We start from the raw sequence: 15,793 nt of genomic DNA on the forward strand, positions 1-15,793 counted from the left end.
CTGATAAAACTTGATGTACATGGAAATTTGAGTTCAATTTTGTTTGTCATGAAATATTACTTTTGGTATTTTTCCCTCCAACTATTTAAAAATGTAGAAGCATTCTTAGCTCACAGATTTTATAAAAACAGATGCTAGGCTAGGATTTGACCTGTGGGCTGTGGCTTGCTGACCACTATTTTCCATCACTACAACCCACAAGCAAAACTATTTGGAATAATCTTTTTGCACAGATTCTTTGCCCTTTAGGAGTTTACACCTTCAAGATTTCTCAAGTCTCTAGAGAGGATCAAGAAAAAAATAGCCCGTTACCTTCCCTTGATGATTTAATCACTCACCAAAGACAAAGCCAGATACTCTTCTGAGTTCCTTTTATAGTTCTGGGACTTGATTGTGGATATTGATTAGGAAATGATAAAATAAAACAAGTGAATTGGTTCAAAGTCATCCAGTAAGATTGATTTAAAAGTCTTTTCTCATTGTGATTTCTATAACATTTATTGCTAAGGTAACTAGATTTGGAGATAATATTCAATCTCTTTGACAGATTTCTTTCAATTAACTATTTGGAAGTAACATATATTGATGCATAAAAGTAGTGTCAACCTAGATTCTTGAGCCCTGGTGCTGGATAGGGTTCCCTGCCAGCACTGGAGCATCCATTTCTTGTATTCAGGCCATGTACACCTCAGTCCACACATATTTACCAAATCCTATTTTAAGACTGACTGAACTGCAAAGGACACTTAGGATTCTTTTAATGATTGGTGGTTCAAGAAACAGACCTCCAATTGCCTTCAGCAAGATATCCCGGTTAGGCTTTTTATTTGCTGGAATATTACTAATCTTATTAAAGACTCCTGGATGAAGAATACTGTATAAAACAGCTTGTGGATATTGGCAAATTTGGTTTTGAAGGGAGTAATATTCCTTTTATCTTAGCTAGCCATCTAAGGGTTTCCATCCAAGCCATCAACAGATTTCAAATTACCATTTCTTGGGTTAAATTAATAAGTCCAACCAGTGGGGATTATGCAAATCTAAACTTTCTTTCACAGAGCAGGAGTGATAATTGCGTTATTCATGGGTTTGGGCCTTATTAGGGCTGTGAAGGTTTTAATCCATACTGATGTTCCATCTTCCTGGCACCTCACTTTATTTTTGCTTCTCTGTGGCCTTTTGCTACAGAGCTCTGACACCCCAAACTATCATGGTGGATACATGGATAAAGCAGGGGGGCTAGTTGAGAGGAACTGCGGGGTTGAAGTCTGCAAAGGTACACTGGCTGAATTACCTCCTTTCTCAGCTACTCTCTTAATTTGTCCTCTATGTGGTCTGCAAACCAGCTTGCCTCACAGTTTGAAAGTGGGACCTTTTTATGCTACTGTGAGAAACCTGAGTGGGCAAGTGAATATTAGTATTTAAACTAGAAGAGGACACAGAGAATTTCAAAAGCTGTAAAAACTCAGGAATCCAACAAAAATCAACCATATCATGAGGCTCTGGCATGTCTTTTTATGAGTGGGATACATCATTCTGCTTGAGTTCCTTGCATTCAGGACATTTTTGAAAGATGGATCAACTCAGCAAGTTTTATATTCTGAGAGAATGAAATGCTGTTACTGGAGTTAAAGAAAAATCAATCCCAAACCTATTGGTTTGAAATGGCTCATGTGAAAAAGATTTTATAGTTGCTATTTTCCACACATATGCTGAATGCTCTTTAAAAAATTACTTCTAGGGATCACACGTTAGGGTGTGTGCATTTGAGTAGGAAACACGGTTCATGGCAGGGAAGAAAAAGATGCTGAGAGCGGTCAGTGAATGCACTTTCAGTGTAAAGACAGGGAGTGAAATACAGTGACCACAGATCAAAACCCGGTCCTCAGAAACACCCACTCAGGATTCACTCACAACCTGACTGTCTTGTTTAAGACGATCCACAATCAGTTTGATTGTTTTGGGCATCATTAGTTTCTCTGAACAACCCACCTGATATTGCCTTCCTTGGCCTGTCAAATCCCATCAGCGGACTGAGTTTATTTTCTCTGCCATCAGGCTTGCCTCAGCCTTGATTTTGAGCAGGTACTCATTCTGAGCACACCTATCTAGTACTCCTGCCAGTTTCAGTCACAACAGAGTTCTTTTTTGACATCTAGTGTCTTTTTTGACAAGTACTGTTACCCAATCTGCCACACCCACTCCTTCCCATCCATGTTCTTTGAATCTGAGAATTTAGAAACTGTTTGCACTGTTGTCTTTGAGCATCTGCTGAGTTTTGGGCACATTGATGAGGGTGCTGATTCAAAGGCATCTAGAAGGAAGTAGAGAATTGCTAACAGGACTCCTCAGTTTATTTCCTTCAAGGCCAGTCATATTGGCTTTTATGTACCTACTCGTTATTTGTGGATATTTTAAAAATAGTGTCAATCTTGATTATCTAGGTCCTGGTTATTTAGCCTGTGGGTCCCTCATAGCCTCCTCTTCCTTCCTCTCACTGTCTCCCTCAGTGGCAGTCTCCTTATTAGCATATTTTCCAGTCTTGATGCTTCTTAAAGGCAAGTACATGTTAATGCTCTTCTCCCCTGTCATGAGTTGAAGCATGGCCCCCTAGAAGTTACACATCCTAATGTTATTTCATTTCAAAAAAGGGCCTTAGCAGAGGCAATTAAGGATCTTGAGATAAGATCATCCTGCATTATCCAGGTGTACCCTAAATCCAATGACAAGTGTCCTCATAAGAGACACACAGAGGAGAATGTGACATGAAGACGGTTGCAGAGATTGGAGTGATATGATGTCAAGAAGCTGACCACCACCAGAAACTAGAAGAGGGATGGGATGAATCCTCCCCTATAGCCAAGAAGGTGCAGCTGCACAGTCAGTTTTCGTTGTTTTAAGTCACTGAGTTCATGTTAAGTCGTCAGATTAGTTACAGGAAACAAATACATGCCCTGTCCATTGTATCTGGTGCAGGACCTAGCAGATAGTTAGATTCTCAGTAATTTCTTTACATTAATAAATGATTTGTGATGCAAGGACTTATCAGGAGAAATAGGACAGTACTGGTAAGAATGACCCCATTTTAGCTTATCCATGCTTTCCCTGTGTGCTTCTTTATTTAGGTTAGTAAAATATTCAAGTTTAGTGACAAGTCTATATGCTCCTAAACATTGTTTTTGGGACTTTGGAAAAGAAGATATCCTGCATTTTCATTGCCTCATTCAGCTGTGAACCACCAGCGTGATTTTCCAATGGAATAACAGGATGCTTTTCCAGGCTCCTTGCTAGAAATTTAGGTGGTTTTGGGAAATGAGAGCCATCAAACCTTCCCTGACAGGTCAGTTTCGATATTCAGAAGAATATAGGAATGGAAGAACTCTCTCCTCACCTCAGAGACCTATTTGGGCAAATTCAGGGCTGCCTTGCAGTTGTGGCTTAAAGAAACCATTAAGGGTATTATTGTCTGGCCACAGTAATAACCTGATATTTATGGTGTCATCAGTCAAATTCTGATCATGTGATCTGCAAAGATCTGCAAAGAAGTCTAGACATGCTTACAGTTCTCTTACAGGGTAAAACTTGTGTTCAGTGTATCTATTAACAGATGTAAAGAGAAGCATAGTTAGAAAATTTCCTCCAACAATAAAATAGAAATGGTCTAAATCAACATATTCAAATTACCTGGAATGGTTAAGTAAGAACAAGGCCATTATCCACCATGCTGGAAAACCTTGAAGGTTTTATTCTCAGTATCTTTACATTAATACAGATGCTTTTGATTTTGTGCTGAGAAAAACAATCTGTTACACATAATGTAACTTTAATATACAACATAGAAACTCATCCTAAGTTAGTTACAACAAGGGCCTACAAAAAACTTCATAGGAAAAAAAGTTATCTAATATTGCCACCATATTTTCTAATAGACTGACCCTGTCAGACCCTGTCACCAGTGCTCAGCTCTGTAAACAATGGGTTATTTCCAGGTTCTAAGGAATCATTAATAATCACTAAAATCAGTCTAAAAAGTTCTAGCACATCACTATATACTGTACAGTCCTTAAAAATAATTTATTGTACTGTTTCTAAAAAAAGGTACTAGGGGTATTCGTTTGCTGTTTCCACATTCTGGAGCTGCACATGAGCACTTTCATCTAATATCCTAAAAACACGACAACTGAACTGCAATTCACAATCACAGAGATGAGGTGGTGGAGTCGAGGACTTCCCGGCCGTTGCACACCGTCGGCACGTATGTGCTGGCAGAGGCTGGAAAACAGGACAGAAAATGCTGCATTAGTCAAGGGGGTCATAGAGCTACTGGCATGGACGATCCTAGATCCTAGTTAAAATTTAGTGGAAAACTCATTTTAACTTGGCTTTAGAAAATGCCAGGTGATTTAATGCTGCAGCAGGTCAAGTTTCAAAACGTGCTCTGCACAATATTCGTGTGTATCCTGGATCTTACCTCCGCTAATGTCATACCTCTTGGAGAGAGTTGATAAGCATAATCACTGTTGAAAGAAGTCACTTGTGGGTTTAAAATTAACTTTGGTAATCTCCAAACTGGTTAAAATATGGTGCGTAAAGTTGAACACGCATGGCAATTTACTTAGAGTGTTAAGTTATTATTTTCAATACCTTAATTAATTTTGTTCTCTATGGACAGGATGACTCTGTGGACCCAAGAGTCATCTGTGAACCCACTGCCTTTGAGAATGGTTTCACGTGTTTTCATTCTTCAAGTGGATAACCTCAGTGAAAATTCTAGTGAGAGCTGAGTTGTAAGAACTTCAATTTCATAATAGTTTGCAGAAATAAAGGCATTTCAAAGGGATGATGCTTCTATTAGTGACAACAGTGATGACCGTGTCAGGGTGTGAGTATAATACGGATACAAATATTCATTCTTTTTATGGGTCATCATTTTCCTAGATGAAATTCCTAACTGAACTTGTTTTGAACATTTTTTTTGTGTGTGTGTGGGAAATATAAAGACAGCTAAGTTATATTTATGTCTCCCTGAAAGCTTTTTCCTTTTACCAAATGAGAACAAAAGCAAGTACCCCCATCCTCCATGGGATGAAACAACATGGCCAAGAGAATCAGTTAGCAATGGCCTCACATCCCCTTTGGGAACTGCTGACGTCCTGTCCTTGGTCTGTCCATCTGGCGTGCTCTGCACTAGAGGAGCTGATCTCCTTGGCTACCTGACCACAGCCCAGGTCAAGCTGCCCAGTCAGCTGTCTCATTCTTTAAAGACATAGCTCTCTCAGTTAACCAAATAAACTAACTTCATGCTAAAGTGTTCATGTTCACTATTGCAGTGGAAATATTCTTGCCTCATGAAACTGCATTTTTCATAGAAATGTCTTTAAACATGAAGGGGAAGCTAATTGTGAGATTTGCTACTATGGGGCACTCAGTGTGGGAACATTCACCACAGTTGGGGCACTAGAAGTCTGCCAGCAGACACCCTGCTAGGGAAACTCCGGCCTCTCAATTCTGTGCTATTTGTCTTGGTGTGTGAGAGAAAAAGAAAGTCAAGTCTGTGTGGCTGCCTAAGGTTACAGAGGAGTCATGTGACGTGCTAACTCTTTTGGAGATTGTCCCCTTTTAGAATGAGGCTCAGTTTTCTTTACCATGTGAGCCCACAAGAAGCTAGAATATCCTGGAGGACAGGGATGGCATAATCTACATTGCCTGAAGCTTCCATGGTAAAGACACAGTGCATACCAGATAAATATTTGATGGAAGGTGATGCATGATAATAATTATAAATGTGAGGGCATTAATTTATTCTTTGCAAAGCTTCTACATATACTTATCTGATTCTTGCTTCATCAAAGCTAGATGAGGCAAGAGAAAGAACAAGGTGAAATGAAGTTCAAGCCACAGTTCTCGGGAAACGCAGGGCGGTGCTCCTGGCCACTCCGCGTGTCCTTTCTCTACAGCTTCCTCGTGTCCACCTGTCTCCCTGGCATCTCCACGTGGCTGTTTAACAGACATTTCAGAATCCGGTGGCCAACACATAATTTTGATTTCTTGACCTGTCCCTGTTTAGCCTTCCTTTTCTCAGTGAACAGTCTCACCATCCGGCCAGTTATCCAAACCAGAAGTCTCCCATTTACACGTCCTTCCTGTTTTCTCTCTCCTCCCGTGTCAAACCGATCATCAGGTCCAGTCGACTCTGTCTCCACCTCCGGCTGCTTGTCTGTTTGAATCCAGGGCCCTGGGCCAGGCCAGCATTCTCTCTCGGCTGCTGTAACAGCCGCATCACTGGGCTACCTGTGTCCATCCTTGCTTCCCTGCAGTGCTTTTTCTCTTCAGTGGCCAGTGTATTTGTAGATGTAAGTCACCCACATATGCACCTCCCGTGGCCTCTCTGTGTTCGCCTGACTCTGGTTTATAAATCTCAGCATGATTTAGACCCTGCTTAGCTTTCTGAGTTCATCTAATTCTCTCCTCCCCCGACTCCCATCCCCTTTTGATTTTGTTCTCTAATACAGAATATCTGTTTCTCAGTTTCTGGCCTTTTGCAATAGCTGTCGCTTCTACCAGGAATATTATTCCTTCTCCTAATCACACATCTGGCTCCTCCTCGTCATCCACATGTGAAATGTCATCCTCTGGAAAAGGCTATCATCCAGCTATCTAGTCTAAAGTAACCAACCAGTTACTCTCTGTCATGTTACCCAGTCTTAAAACTGAATTTTCCCCTGGCCTTTTTTCCCCCTTAGCATCTTAAGTCTTACACTCTTGACTAGAAAGTATGCTGGGGCTCTGCTTGTCTTTTTCATTATTTTATTCATCTTGCTGGTTGTGTAACAGACACTGTATAAATAGTTTTTCAAATGATTGCATGAATGGTTGCCTTTCAAAAAACGGTGGAGCCAGTGGAAATTTCAACAGGGGAAATAATTTATTATCCTTAAGAAATGACAGCAAATGTGAGGCTTGTGAGCGGCCTTGTTTTGGAGCGAGTTGGCCTTCCTCCTTCTCAAGTCGCACGGTGGCCTCGACTGTGCTTCAGAGAACTGGCTGGGCTGTGAGCCTCCCATAGCAGTACTGCCTTTGACATTTTGATTAAGCTCTTCATTTTTTCCAGGATCAAGTTTTATTATTTCTGTGAAGGCTTTTCATTTTCAGAGATCGAAAAGGAATGATGTGTCATGGGGGTACGTCTAGCATAACCAGGGATTAGTGTGTTAGCTCCTTGCTGTCCTCCTTGAACCTGTCTAATCCCTTCTACCTGCATTTCTAAAGATGGTATCAGAAACCTACTCCAGTGTTCCGCATGCTATTGTGGAATTTGATGAATGCTATCTTAAGAGTGCACTTACGATCTGCTTGTTCACTGCATTCTAATTTCTTAAAAATCGGGTATATATTGACCATGTAGGTAAGAAGTACATGGGCTGCAAAGGTAGGCACATGGAAAATTCTCAAACTATTAGTGTCACATAATCTTCTGCCAAGCATCACGTGAATGTCATCATGGAATGTTACAGAGTAATCTGAAATGATCTACCTGCTTCATAGGGACTTTAAAGGGAACACCCTATGTTAGAATGTCTAAACTATTTGAGAGGAAGATAGTGCAAATTCAGGGTCTTCTTGCAAGGAATAACAACAGCAAAAAAACCCCACAAGACACTGCAGTTTTATTTCTTTCCTAAACACTTTTTAGTGTATCAAAGGGGATTGTAACTTGTATTTTTCTGCTTTGCTTTTACTGTTTCATCTGTAGCTTTTGTCAGTGCATTTTTTATTATGTAAAAGATATTCTCATTTTTGCACATGCTGCTGAATATAGCAGAGGAAATTACTGTTTTATGAGTTTACCATCACAATTACTTTGCTTTTCATAAATATTTTACATATGCCTCATGTATTAGTCCATCTGTTATTCCCCAAGGTAGTAAAATATGTGGAAGAGGAAAGTATTGTCATTTTCGTGTGTGTGTATGTTTGTGATGAGCTTTTCTACAATTCTAATGAAATTCTCACAAGATTTTTAATGGCATAAGTTTAGCCTATTTTATGAAGTGCGGTTAGGCAGATTTCTATAATTGTCCTTTCTGTCAGAAATAAGAAGTGTGCAGGCTTATTTTTGGCTTTCCTGGGAGTGGGTAGCTGCTGTTACTCTAGGTTAACATGGTACTTTTTGCTATTTAAAGTGAAAACTGAAGCTATAAAAGACCTAATAAGTTCTGCAGCTGACCACAGAAGTACCATTCATGTCCATCAAAGGCATGTTTTGCTTCACAAAAGTTGGTGAAGCTTTAGAGATCAATGCAGCCAGTGGCAGCCTTGTCTAGCACCATGAAATCCGTTCTTCTTGTACCAGTAATGCAGAGACTGGCCAGGCTTTGGAGAAAATGACCCAATTTTTCTGAGTAACTGGGCTCTCAATCAATGTTAAACATATTTATTTAATAGATTATTATGGACGCCAAGTCTGTTAGTCAGTTTAGTGGCTGAGACTTGGTTCCTGAAAATCAGCGTGTTACTCTGTGTAATACATCAGACTTAGGAAAAAAATAAACATTTAAATAGAACAGACATTCCAGTCTGTTTCCATCTGTTCCATTTCCTTGCTCCCAGTGACCCTGAATAATTTCCCCCAGTGTGTCTGCTTGTTTAGAGATTTTACTGCTATGGTCATGGAATACAATTTCCATTCACTGTCTGTTGCCTTGTCCTCCTGCTTTGTTATTGGACCTGTTTTTGTTTTACTCTTCACCTTAATTTACTTGTGCCAGGGCCCCTTGGTCCCATTTCAAAAGAAGTGCGTGTGTTGATAATGTTGTCTGGGCACATGTGACACTGCTAGCCAACCATTTGGTAGCCTTGCTATGTCGAAATTTCTCAGTAGGAGACAGAGAATCCATTATTAATAATTTAATTTTCCCTTTATGACCAAAATGTCTTCAACTGTTACCAGTAGTTTGAAGAGGAAATTATTTTCTATAAACTCAAGAGTTAGTTTCCAAATGTGGAGTTAGAACTTAAGAAAGCAAAGATTGCTTCATTTAGTGATTCATTTCTTATGAGACAAGATTCATGGAAAGAGAAAATAGAACCCATGATACAACTTAATTACCTTATCAACAGAAATTCCACTTGATCTTCAACTTAATACCTCAGTCCATTTTGCCACATAATGCTGTCGTGTTTTCTTTCCAATTATGTTCCTTTATCTTCACTTCCCTCCCCCAAGAAATACCAAAGTCGGATGCACAATTATCTCTAAATAAAAATACTCAAGAAGTTTTTGTACTGTTCTACTTATTTTTTGTTCTTTTCCCTTCTTCTTAGTTGCTAAACATCTGTTTTTCCTCTTTTTTATCCAAATGTGTTCTCAGGCTGGGATCAGAAACTCACAATTAATTCAAACAACGAATAGGAGCTGTAAGTGCTACTACATCTAGGGATCCAAGTCGAAAGCTTAAACTCTGTTAAAATAATGTCAGGTATTAGTCCTCCTTTCTTGTGAAGCTGATCCTGATGGCCTCATCTTCCAATTGTCCCCAGCATCTGCACACTGTATTGGCTTCTATCGCTACCACCCTGATTTAAGTCATCATCTGGGCTAGGCAGCAGCCTGCTAAATGAGGTAGGTCTCTGCCTGCTCCCTGTCTTATATTCTGCCCACACAGCCAAAGCAATGCTTTTCAAGTCAGGTCTTGCCACTTCTGATGAAACCCTTCGAGTGTTTTCCCAGTTCTTTCAGTAGAAAAGTAAAAGTCCTTACAATGAGCTCCAGAATCCTAAAGGATCTGCTCCATCTTTGTCCTCATCTCCTCTCCTTTTCACCATTTACCTATAGGCTCATTGCCTCTTTGGCCCTTTGCATGTGCTGTTTCCCATGTGTGGAATGTCATTTCCCCAGATATCAGCATAACTCCCTTCTTTCATTTCCTTCATGACTCTGCTCAGCATCACCTTATCACTTCCTCCCACTTTATAAAAATAGTAATACATTCTACTCCCCATCTGCCTTATTCGCCTGTGTGCCCTATTGTTTTCTACACATTGCTTATCAACCAACACCTGAGTTCTTATGGAGTATTGGTTTCTCTGTGCCCCACCTTACTTAATGAGAATGCAAGCATCATGAGTATACAGTTGGTCTGTTTCATCCATGACCACGGTGCCTAGAGCTGAGCTTGGGCACAAATTTCTTCAATCCAAGTGTGTATTATCCATCAGATTGGTCACATTTACTTGGTTAGTGTTTCCTCTCCCAAAGCCTTTGCAATTACTCCAGGTGAGGTAGAAATGTTAAAAATTTTTTTTCCATATGAGTAGGCATTTTCCTGCTATAGGCATACAGATATCTCCATTTATGGATGTTCTCTAGAGAATTTCACTTAAAATGTAAAAGAAGTAGATGAAATAGGATATAAATTGATGTTAGACCCTTTGCTTTGTTTTAAGGTATTGATCATTTAGGATCAATGTATGGACAGTATTTGACTAAATACATATTTTCTTTTTCATTGACATATGTGCAGAGTTCTGAACATGGTACACTGTTCTTAAAGGCATTAATAAATTTGGGCTTACATGGAAATGCATATGACTATAAGTATCCCTCATACAATACTAAACTCTCTGGTTCAGGAACTTTCTTTGAACTGCTGTGTCTATGTTCCGTTCTAATATACAATATAGAAGAGAAACTATACAACGCAACTTAATTCAAGAAAGTGAGACTTTTAAAAAACTATGTTAATGGGAGAAATTATATCTCTGACATAGACATTTAGAGAGGGTCACCGTTAATTATATTCCTTTGTCTTCATCAAATCAGGTTTTCTAAGAAACTTTGTGGGTAGCCCTTTTGGAATCTGTCACCTGGTCTGTGTGCAGCCAGGGTGTGGTGATCACAGGGCTTTCAGAGAGACATGACTTATGGCGCTGAACTCCTTGGTGTGGGTTTTGGAGAGGAACACACGTCTGCACCCATGCCGTTAGAACAAGATGTGCTGTGCTTAAGAGAATGCTTTGAACTTAAAAAAAAAAAAAAAATCACTGAATTTGCAGATGCTAAGAGTCTCAGTGTGAGAATGGTCTCTGAGATGAATTCTGTGACCGAACCGAGGCAGAAACTCCAGAGAGGCCAGAGGAGCCACAGAGAAGCTTTTGAGAGTTTTATCTAAGACTTCACTGATCAAATTCCATAAAGTACCTAATAGATGGGACCTTGGTTTTCTCGTATAAATGTGTTTGTTAGAATAAATGATCCATATCATCCCTTGCAGCTCCAGTCTCTGTATTAAAGGAGGTGGGCTATAGTTACTTGGGGAAAACCTAGGAAAATAGTAGAAGTAAAGAGAAAATGATTTAAAGGTTGTGTAAGAGTGGTTGTGAGACAAGTAAAGGGAAATGTCAAGTGAAAGGAGAGGTATTAAACATCAGTTCCCTGATGTGTATGGGGTTACCTATTACAGATGGAGACTATCGTCCCTTCCTCAATGAGGGAGAGAAAGGCAATAGAAAGAGGTTTTCAGCAGTGCTGTGGACTTGGCTTTCTTAAGGGAAAATGTATTGACGTCTATCTGATTTGGATGCACTAGGTGTATTCTGCCTGAAGCAAATGGCTTAACTTGCTGAAAACAATAGGCTCTTTCTACATTGGTCAGAGAGGATTTATGTTTATAATATACTTATGCCTGTGGCAAAGAAGACCGTCACTTCAGTGTGGGTTGCCAAACAACTTCCTAATTTGCTGGCCAGTTGTTATGAGACCCCCTGAACTGTAGAGTGCAGGTATGTTATTCTGTTTTTCTGAACTATCAGTGTAGAGAAGACACTTGGTATTATGTGCTTTTCTTCTTTTATAAAGTGCTATTCAGCGTTGAATAGTAGCTTGCCCCCGCCAACTGGGGTATCTTCAAAGCTTGACCACTGATAAGTACAAAATCTGGCTCTCATGCAGTTACTTTCTCTTGCTATAGATCCATGATGCTAGAAGACTGTTCCCCTTGCCATTTTATTTTATTAAAAGATTTTTGTTTGATGTGGGCCATTTTTTAAAAGTCTTTATTGAATTTGTTATAATTCACTTTTGGCAGGGTTTTGTTATTTTTGGCCCTGAGGCATATGGAACCTTAGCTCCCAATATTGGGTGCAGGATTGAACCTTCACCCTCTGCCTTGAAAGGTGAAATCTTAACCACTGGACTGCCAGGGAAGTCCCTCCCTTGATCTTTTTAGACTACTGCTTTCTTTTTATTATGTGCAAATTCTTAGTAATAATGAATAATTCTATTAATTGAGCTGTTCGCACATTACCACTTAAACAAGTGACTTTCTGAATAAGGTTTTGGCAGAAAAAAATGAATCTCCATATGCCCATGGCTCCTCTGGGACCCAAATCTGGGCATCATTAGTTAGCAGAAGCCTCTTGACTGATCTTAATGATAATGACATACATATATTTGAATGATCACCATGAGCAAGAGAACTACACATTCCCGTAGGACCATGTCTGGGTACATAATAGCTCTGAAGGCTATTGGGCACACTCCATTTCTCTCTTCTCCCCCCAGTTTATGCTGATGCAAACTCATATTAGTGTCAACAACATTCTAACCTGCACAGGCCCTATAGGTTTTATGGTGTGAAACCTCACATATTCACCCAGCTTGTCTCCCTCAAAATGATGCCATTCCCTGACCCACTATGGTGAAAATCTGAGCAATCACTGCTCAGTCCAGCCCTGCCCGAATTCCTGACCCACAAAACCAAGAGACATAATAAAAGGGCTTTCTTTTAAACCTCTAAATTTGGGGGGAGGTTTGTTATGTGGGGATGGGTAACTAAATGTGTCTCTCTGAGGGTAACTTTGTTGCTATACAAGCTTACTCTCATCCATACATGGGGTTTTTGTTTTTATCTCTGAAGGAAGTAAGTCAGAAAGTCAGCAGCAATATTGGTATCAATAACCCAATGGAATAACATGCTTGCAAATACTCACCAGAAGAATATAAATTATGTACAACTTAAGAAAAGCATATGCTTTACTTAATGAACTCAGAACAGTTTAAGGATTTTCTTGATTACTTAAAAAACATACTTCCCAGTATTTAGGAGTGAAATGAATATTAACTGAACTGAATCTATAATGGAGGAAACAGGCACTGAGATGTTAAACCAATTGCTCAGATTTTCACCACAGTGGGTCAGTAGCATGTTTATACTTATAACTAGATTCCATAGATCAATGGCTTTCAAATTTGTCTGATGGCAATTCATAGAAATAAATGTTTTACCTGAACCTGGGTACCCATATATAAACCTGAGCAAACTTCATGAAATGCTGTTTACACCATTACATGTGATACACTCTAAGATACTTTATATTTTCTTTTAAAAAATGCTGGTCAAACCTACCAAATCAATTTCATGACCCATTCATGGATTACATTCTATAGCACGAAAAACACTGCCCTAGACACTAAGCTTCCTGGGACCAGGGATTCCATCCTATTCATTGTGTACACAGGTGCTTAGAAATTTCTGGTGTACAGAAGGCATTCAAGCATTTAATGATTGAATGGATTTCATGAAGAGGTTCCAATGTATTAAAATGGGAAGGATACTAATCACAAATCAGAAAATCTGTTGTCAGTGCTTGAATCCTTGCGTATCATCGAGAAGTGACGTCTCTTATTTCCTTGCTATAAAATAGAACTCGTGATGTCCAGTATTCATGGGGTAAAATGAGTCTACAAATATAAAACTATTGTGAGTAAAAGATAAAGAATTATAAGTAAAAAAATCAATGGATTTGTTACTTATGCACTTTGAAATTGCCTGGAAACATGACAAAAGTACTTCACTTTGTTGCTTTAATGCCCCTTAATTAATTTGGATTAATTAGAGGAAAGTCATGGGGACTCATGCATGAGGTCTAAATTTAGACTTATTAAAAGATAAACAAATGAAATTTCACTGAGTAACAAAACGGTCCTAAAATGCTGGGCTGGTGACATCTATGCTGAAGTACTTGGCTGGGCTGCTAGCAGATTAGACAGTGAGTGACAGCCGGAGCGCGTCCATGGTAGCTGCGTCGCATTGTTTTTGTGTCAATGAATGTTTCTGAAATTCTGAGGACAGACTTGATTGGGTAAAGTGCCTTTGTTACCTCTTCAGGAATTTATTAATTCCTAGACTTTGCATCAGAAAATGCCACCATTTCTAAATTACTGAGGTTTGGATGTATGAGATTTGAAAAAATGTCTGTGAGAGACTTGGGGATTTTGATAACTTGTTTTAATAACAACCAAGAGTTCTAAGCTTTCAACAAGACTCTTTTCACCCAGAGGTAAATCATGCTGCACAGCCTAGGTAACCTTTCTTTTGTTTTCCCTTGAAAGCCTGCCATGTACCTCATCCATGGGAAATTTCCTGTTTGAAGTAGAACCATGCAGTGGTGCACTTGGAGATTGGAGAAACCGTCTCTAAGTTCTGGTTCTGCCACTTTCAATATGTGTGACCTCGGATAGGTTTCTTTTTTTTTTTTTTTTTTTTAAAGCAACAATCATTTATTCCTGTTCACCAGTGAATTCTTTTCTGAGCTCTTCTCAGTATTAGAGGACCTTATCAAATATATCTGGTTACAATCAGCACATTTTCAACTTTCTGACTGAAAATCTTTTCCAATGCTACGCGGATAGGTTTCTTTATCTCCTAGAGTTGTGAGCATGAAATAAGCTATATCATGTGTGTACACGTGTATGAAGTATTTAGCACAATGCCCAGCACAAAGGAAATGATAAATGATAGTTCCTCTTAGCTCCATTACTGTTTTTGTTTCTACTAGTTATTATTATTAGTTATATGCCAGCTTTTACCTGTCTGGATTAACTGTTATAGTTTGGCTGCTAGACAAGAGATTTATTTGCTCAAGAAATAAGCACGTTTCTTTAAGGGCCAAGGAAAATGATGTCACAGGTTTTACCAGGTCCTGGGACTCAGCCATTGTGACACCTGGAAATTAAGCTGAAAATAAATAAGGTGTCCATCTCTATAGCAGCTGAGACTGGGGAGGTGTGGTATACTCAGCGTGTCCCCGAAAGGTGCTGGCAGCTCTCAGTCTTCCCTTTGTTTGCTAGGGAAAGGACTGCACTGTAAAATTCTGTATGTTGTTGAAGAAACTGGGGCACTAATGCGATTGCTCACTCTGTGATGTTGAGCTATTTTGAAGTTTTCTTTCTAATCGGCTTGGGGCAAAATTGTGAAGTAGTCATTTGTCTCTGTCCCTTTCAGCCCTTCTCCCCCACACTTCCCCTTCTTCATCCTTCTGTCAGTGAATTTCTCCTACTTCATACCATGGATTAGCTGAAAATGGCTTAAAAGGTTGTCCCCTTTAGGTACATTTGTGCTTTGGATGACTCTAAAGAATTAAATGATTCTCTAAGGATAGTTTCAGATATTTGCAGACTAAGAGGAGAGAGAATTCTAATGGGGAGTTATCCTGGTATCCTTCAGTTCACACTGCTTTCTCAGCTGGTTGTCAGCTGAAAAAAACATTGTGTATTTGTAATAGGAGGTAGATCTAGTCCAAATTTTCCAAGATGTATTCCATGGGATGTGAGTTGGTCTTCTTGTGGTCAGATACTTTTAAGAAACTGCAAATAACAGAATGAAACAGGTTTCCTTGCTGTAGAGATTCTTAGAAACTTTATCATGCTCATGTTAAAGGAGGTACTTTGAACTTCCAAGTGGGTATTTAGGATGTTACATTTTCCATCTTATTTGTTTATTTTCCTCTTTTA

The 15,793-nt window shown here is 39.3% G+C and overlaps 1 protein-coding gene across 1 annotated transcript in view; it reads right to left on the reverse strand.

The window, feature by feature from the left end:
- Nucleotides 1–4,198: 4,198 nt before the first annotated feature.
- The window catches only part of GRM3 (glutamate metabotropic receptor 3), a 93,528-nt gene continuing 81,933 nt past the window's right edge, over nucleotides 4,199–15,793 (reverse strand). The window contains exon 5 of the mRNA XM_065939642.1: nucleotides 4,199–4,272. Within this exon, the coding sequence (XP_065795714.1) occupies nucleotides 4,199–4,272 (74 nt within the window). The remainder of the gene's footprint in view (nucleotides 4,273–15,793) is intronic.

This window comes from Muntiacus reevesi, chromosome 6 (genome assembly GCF_963930625.1).
Source record: "Muntiacus reevesi chromosome 6, mMunRee1.1, whole genome shotgun sequence".
NCBI classification, from domain to species: domain Eukaryota; kingdom Metazoa; phylum Chordata; class Mammalia; order Artiodactyla; family Cervidae; genus Muntiacus; species Muntiacus reevesi.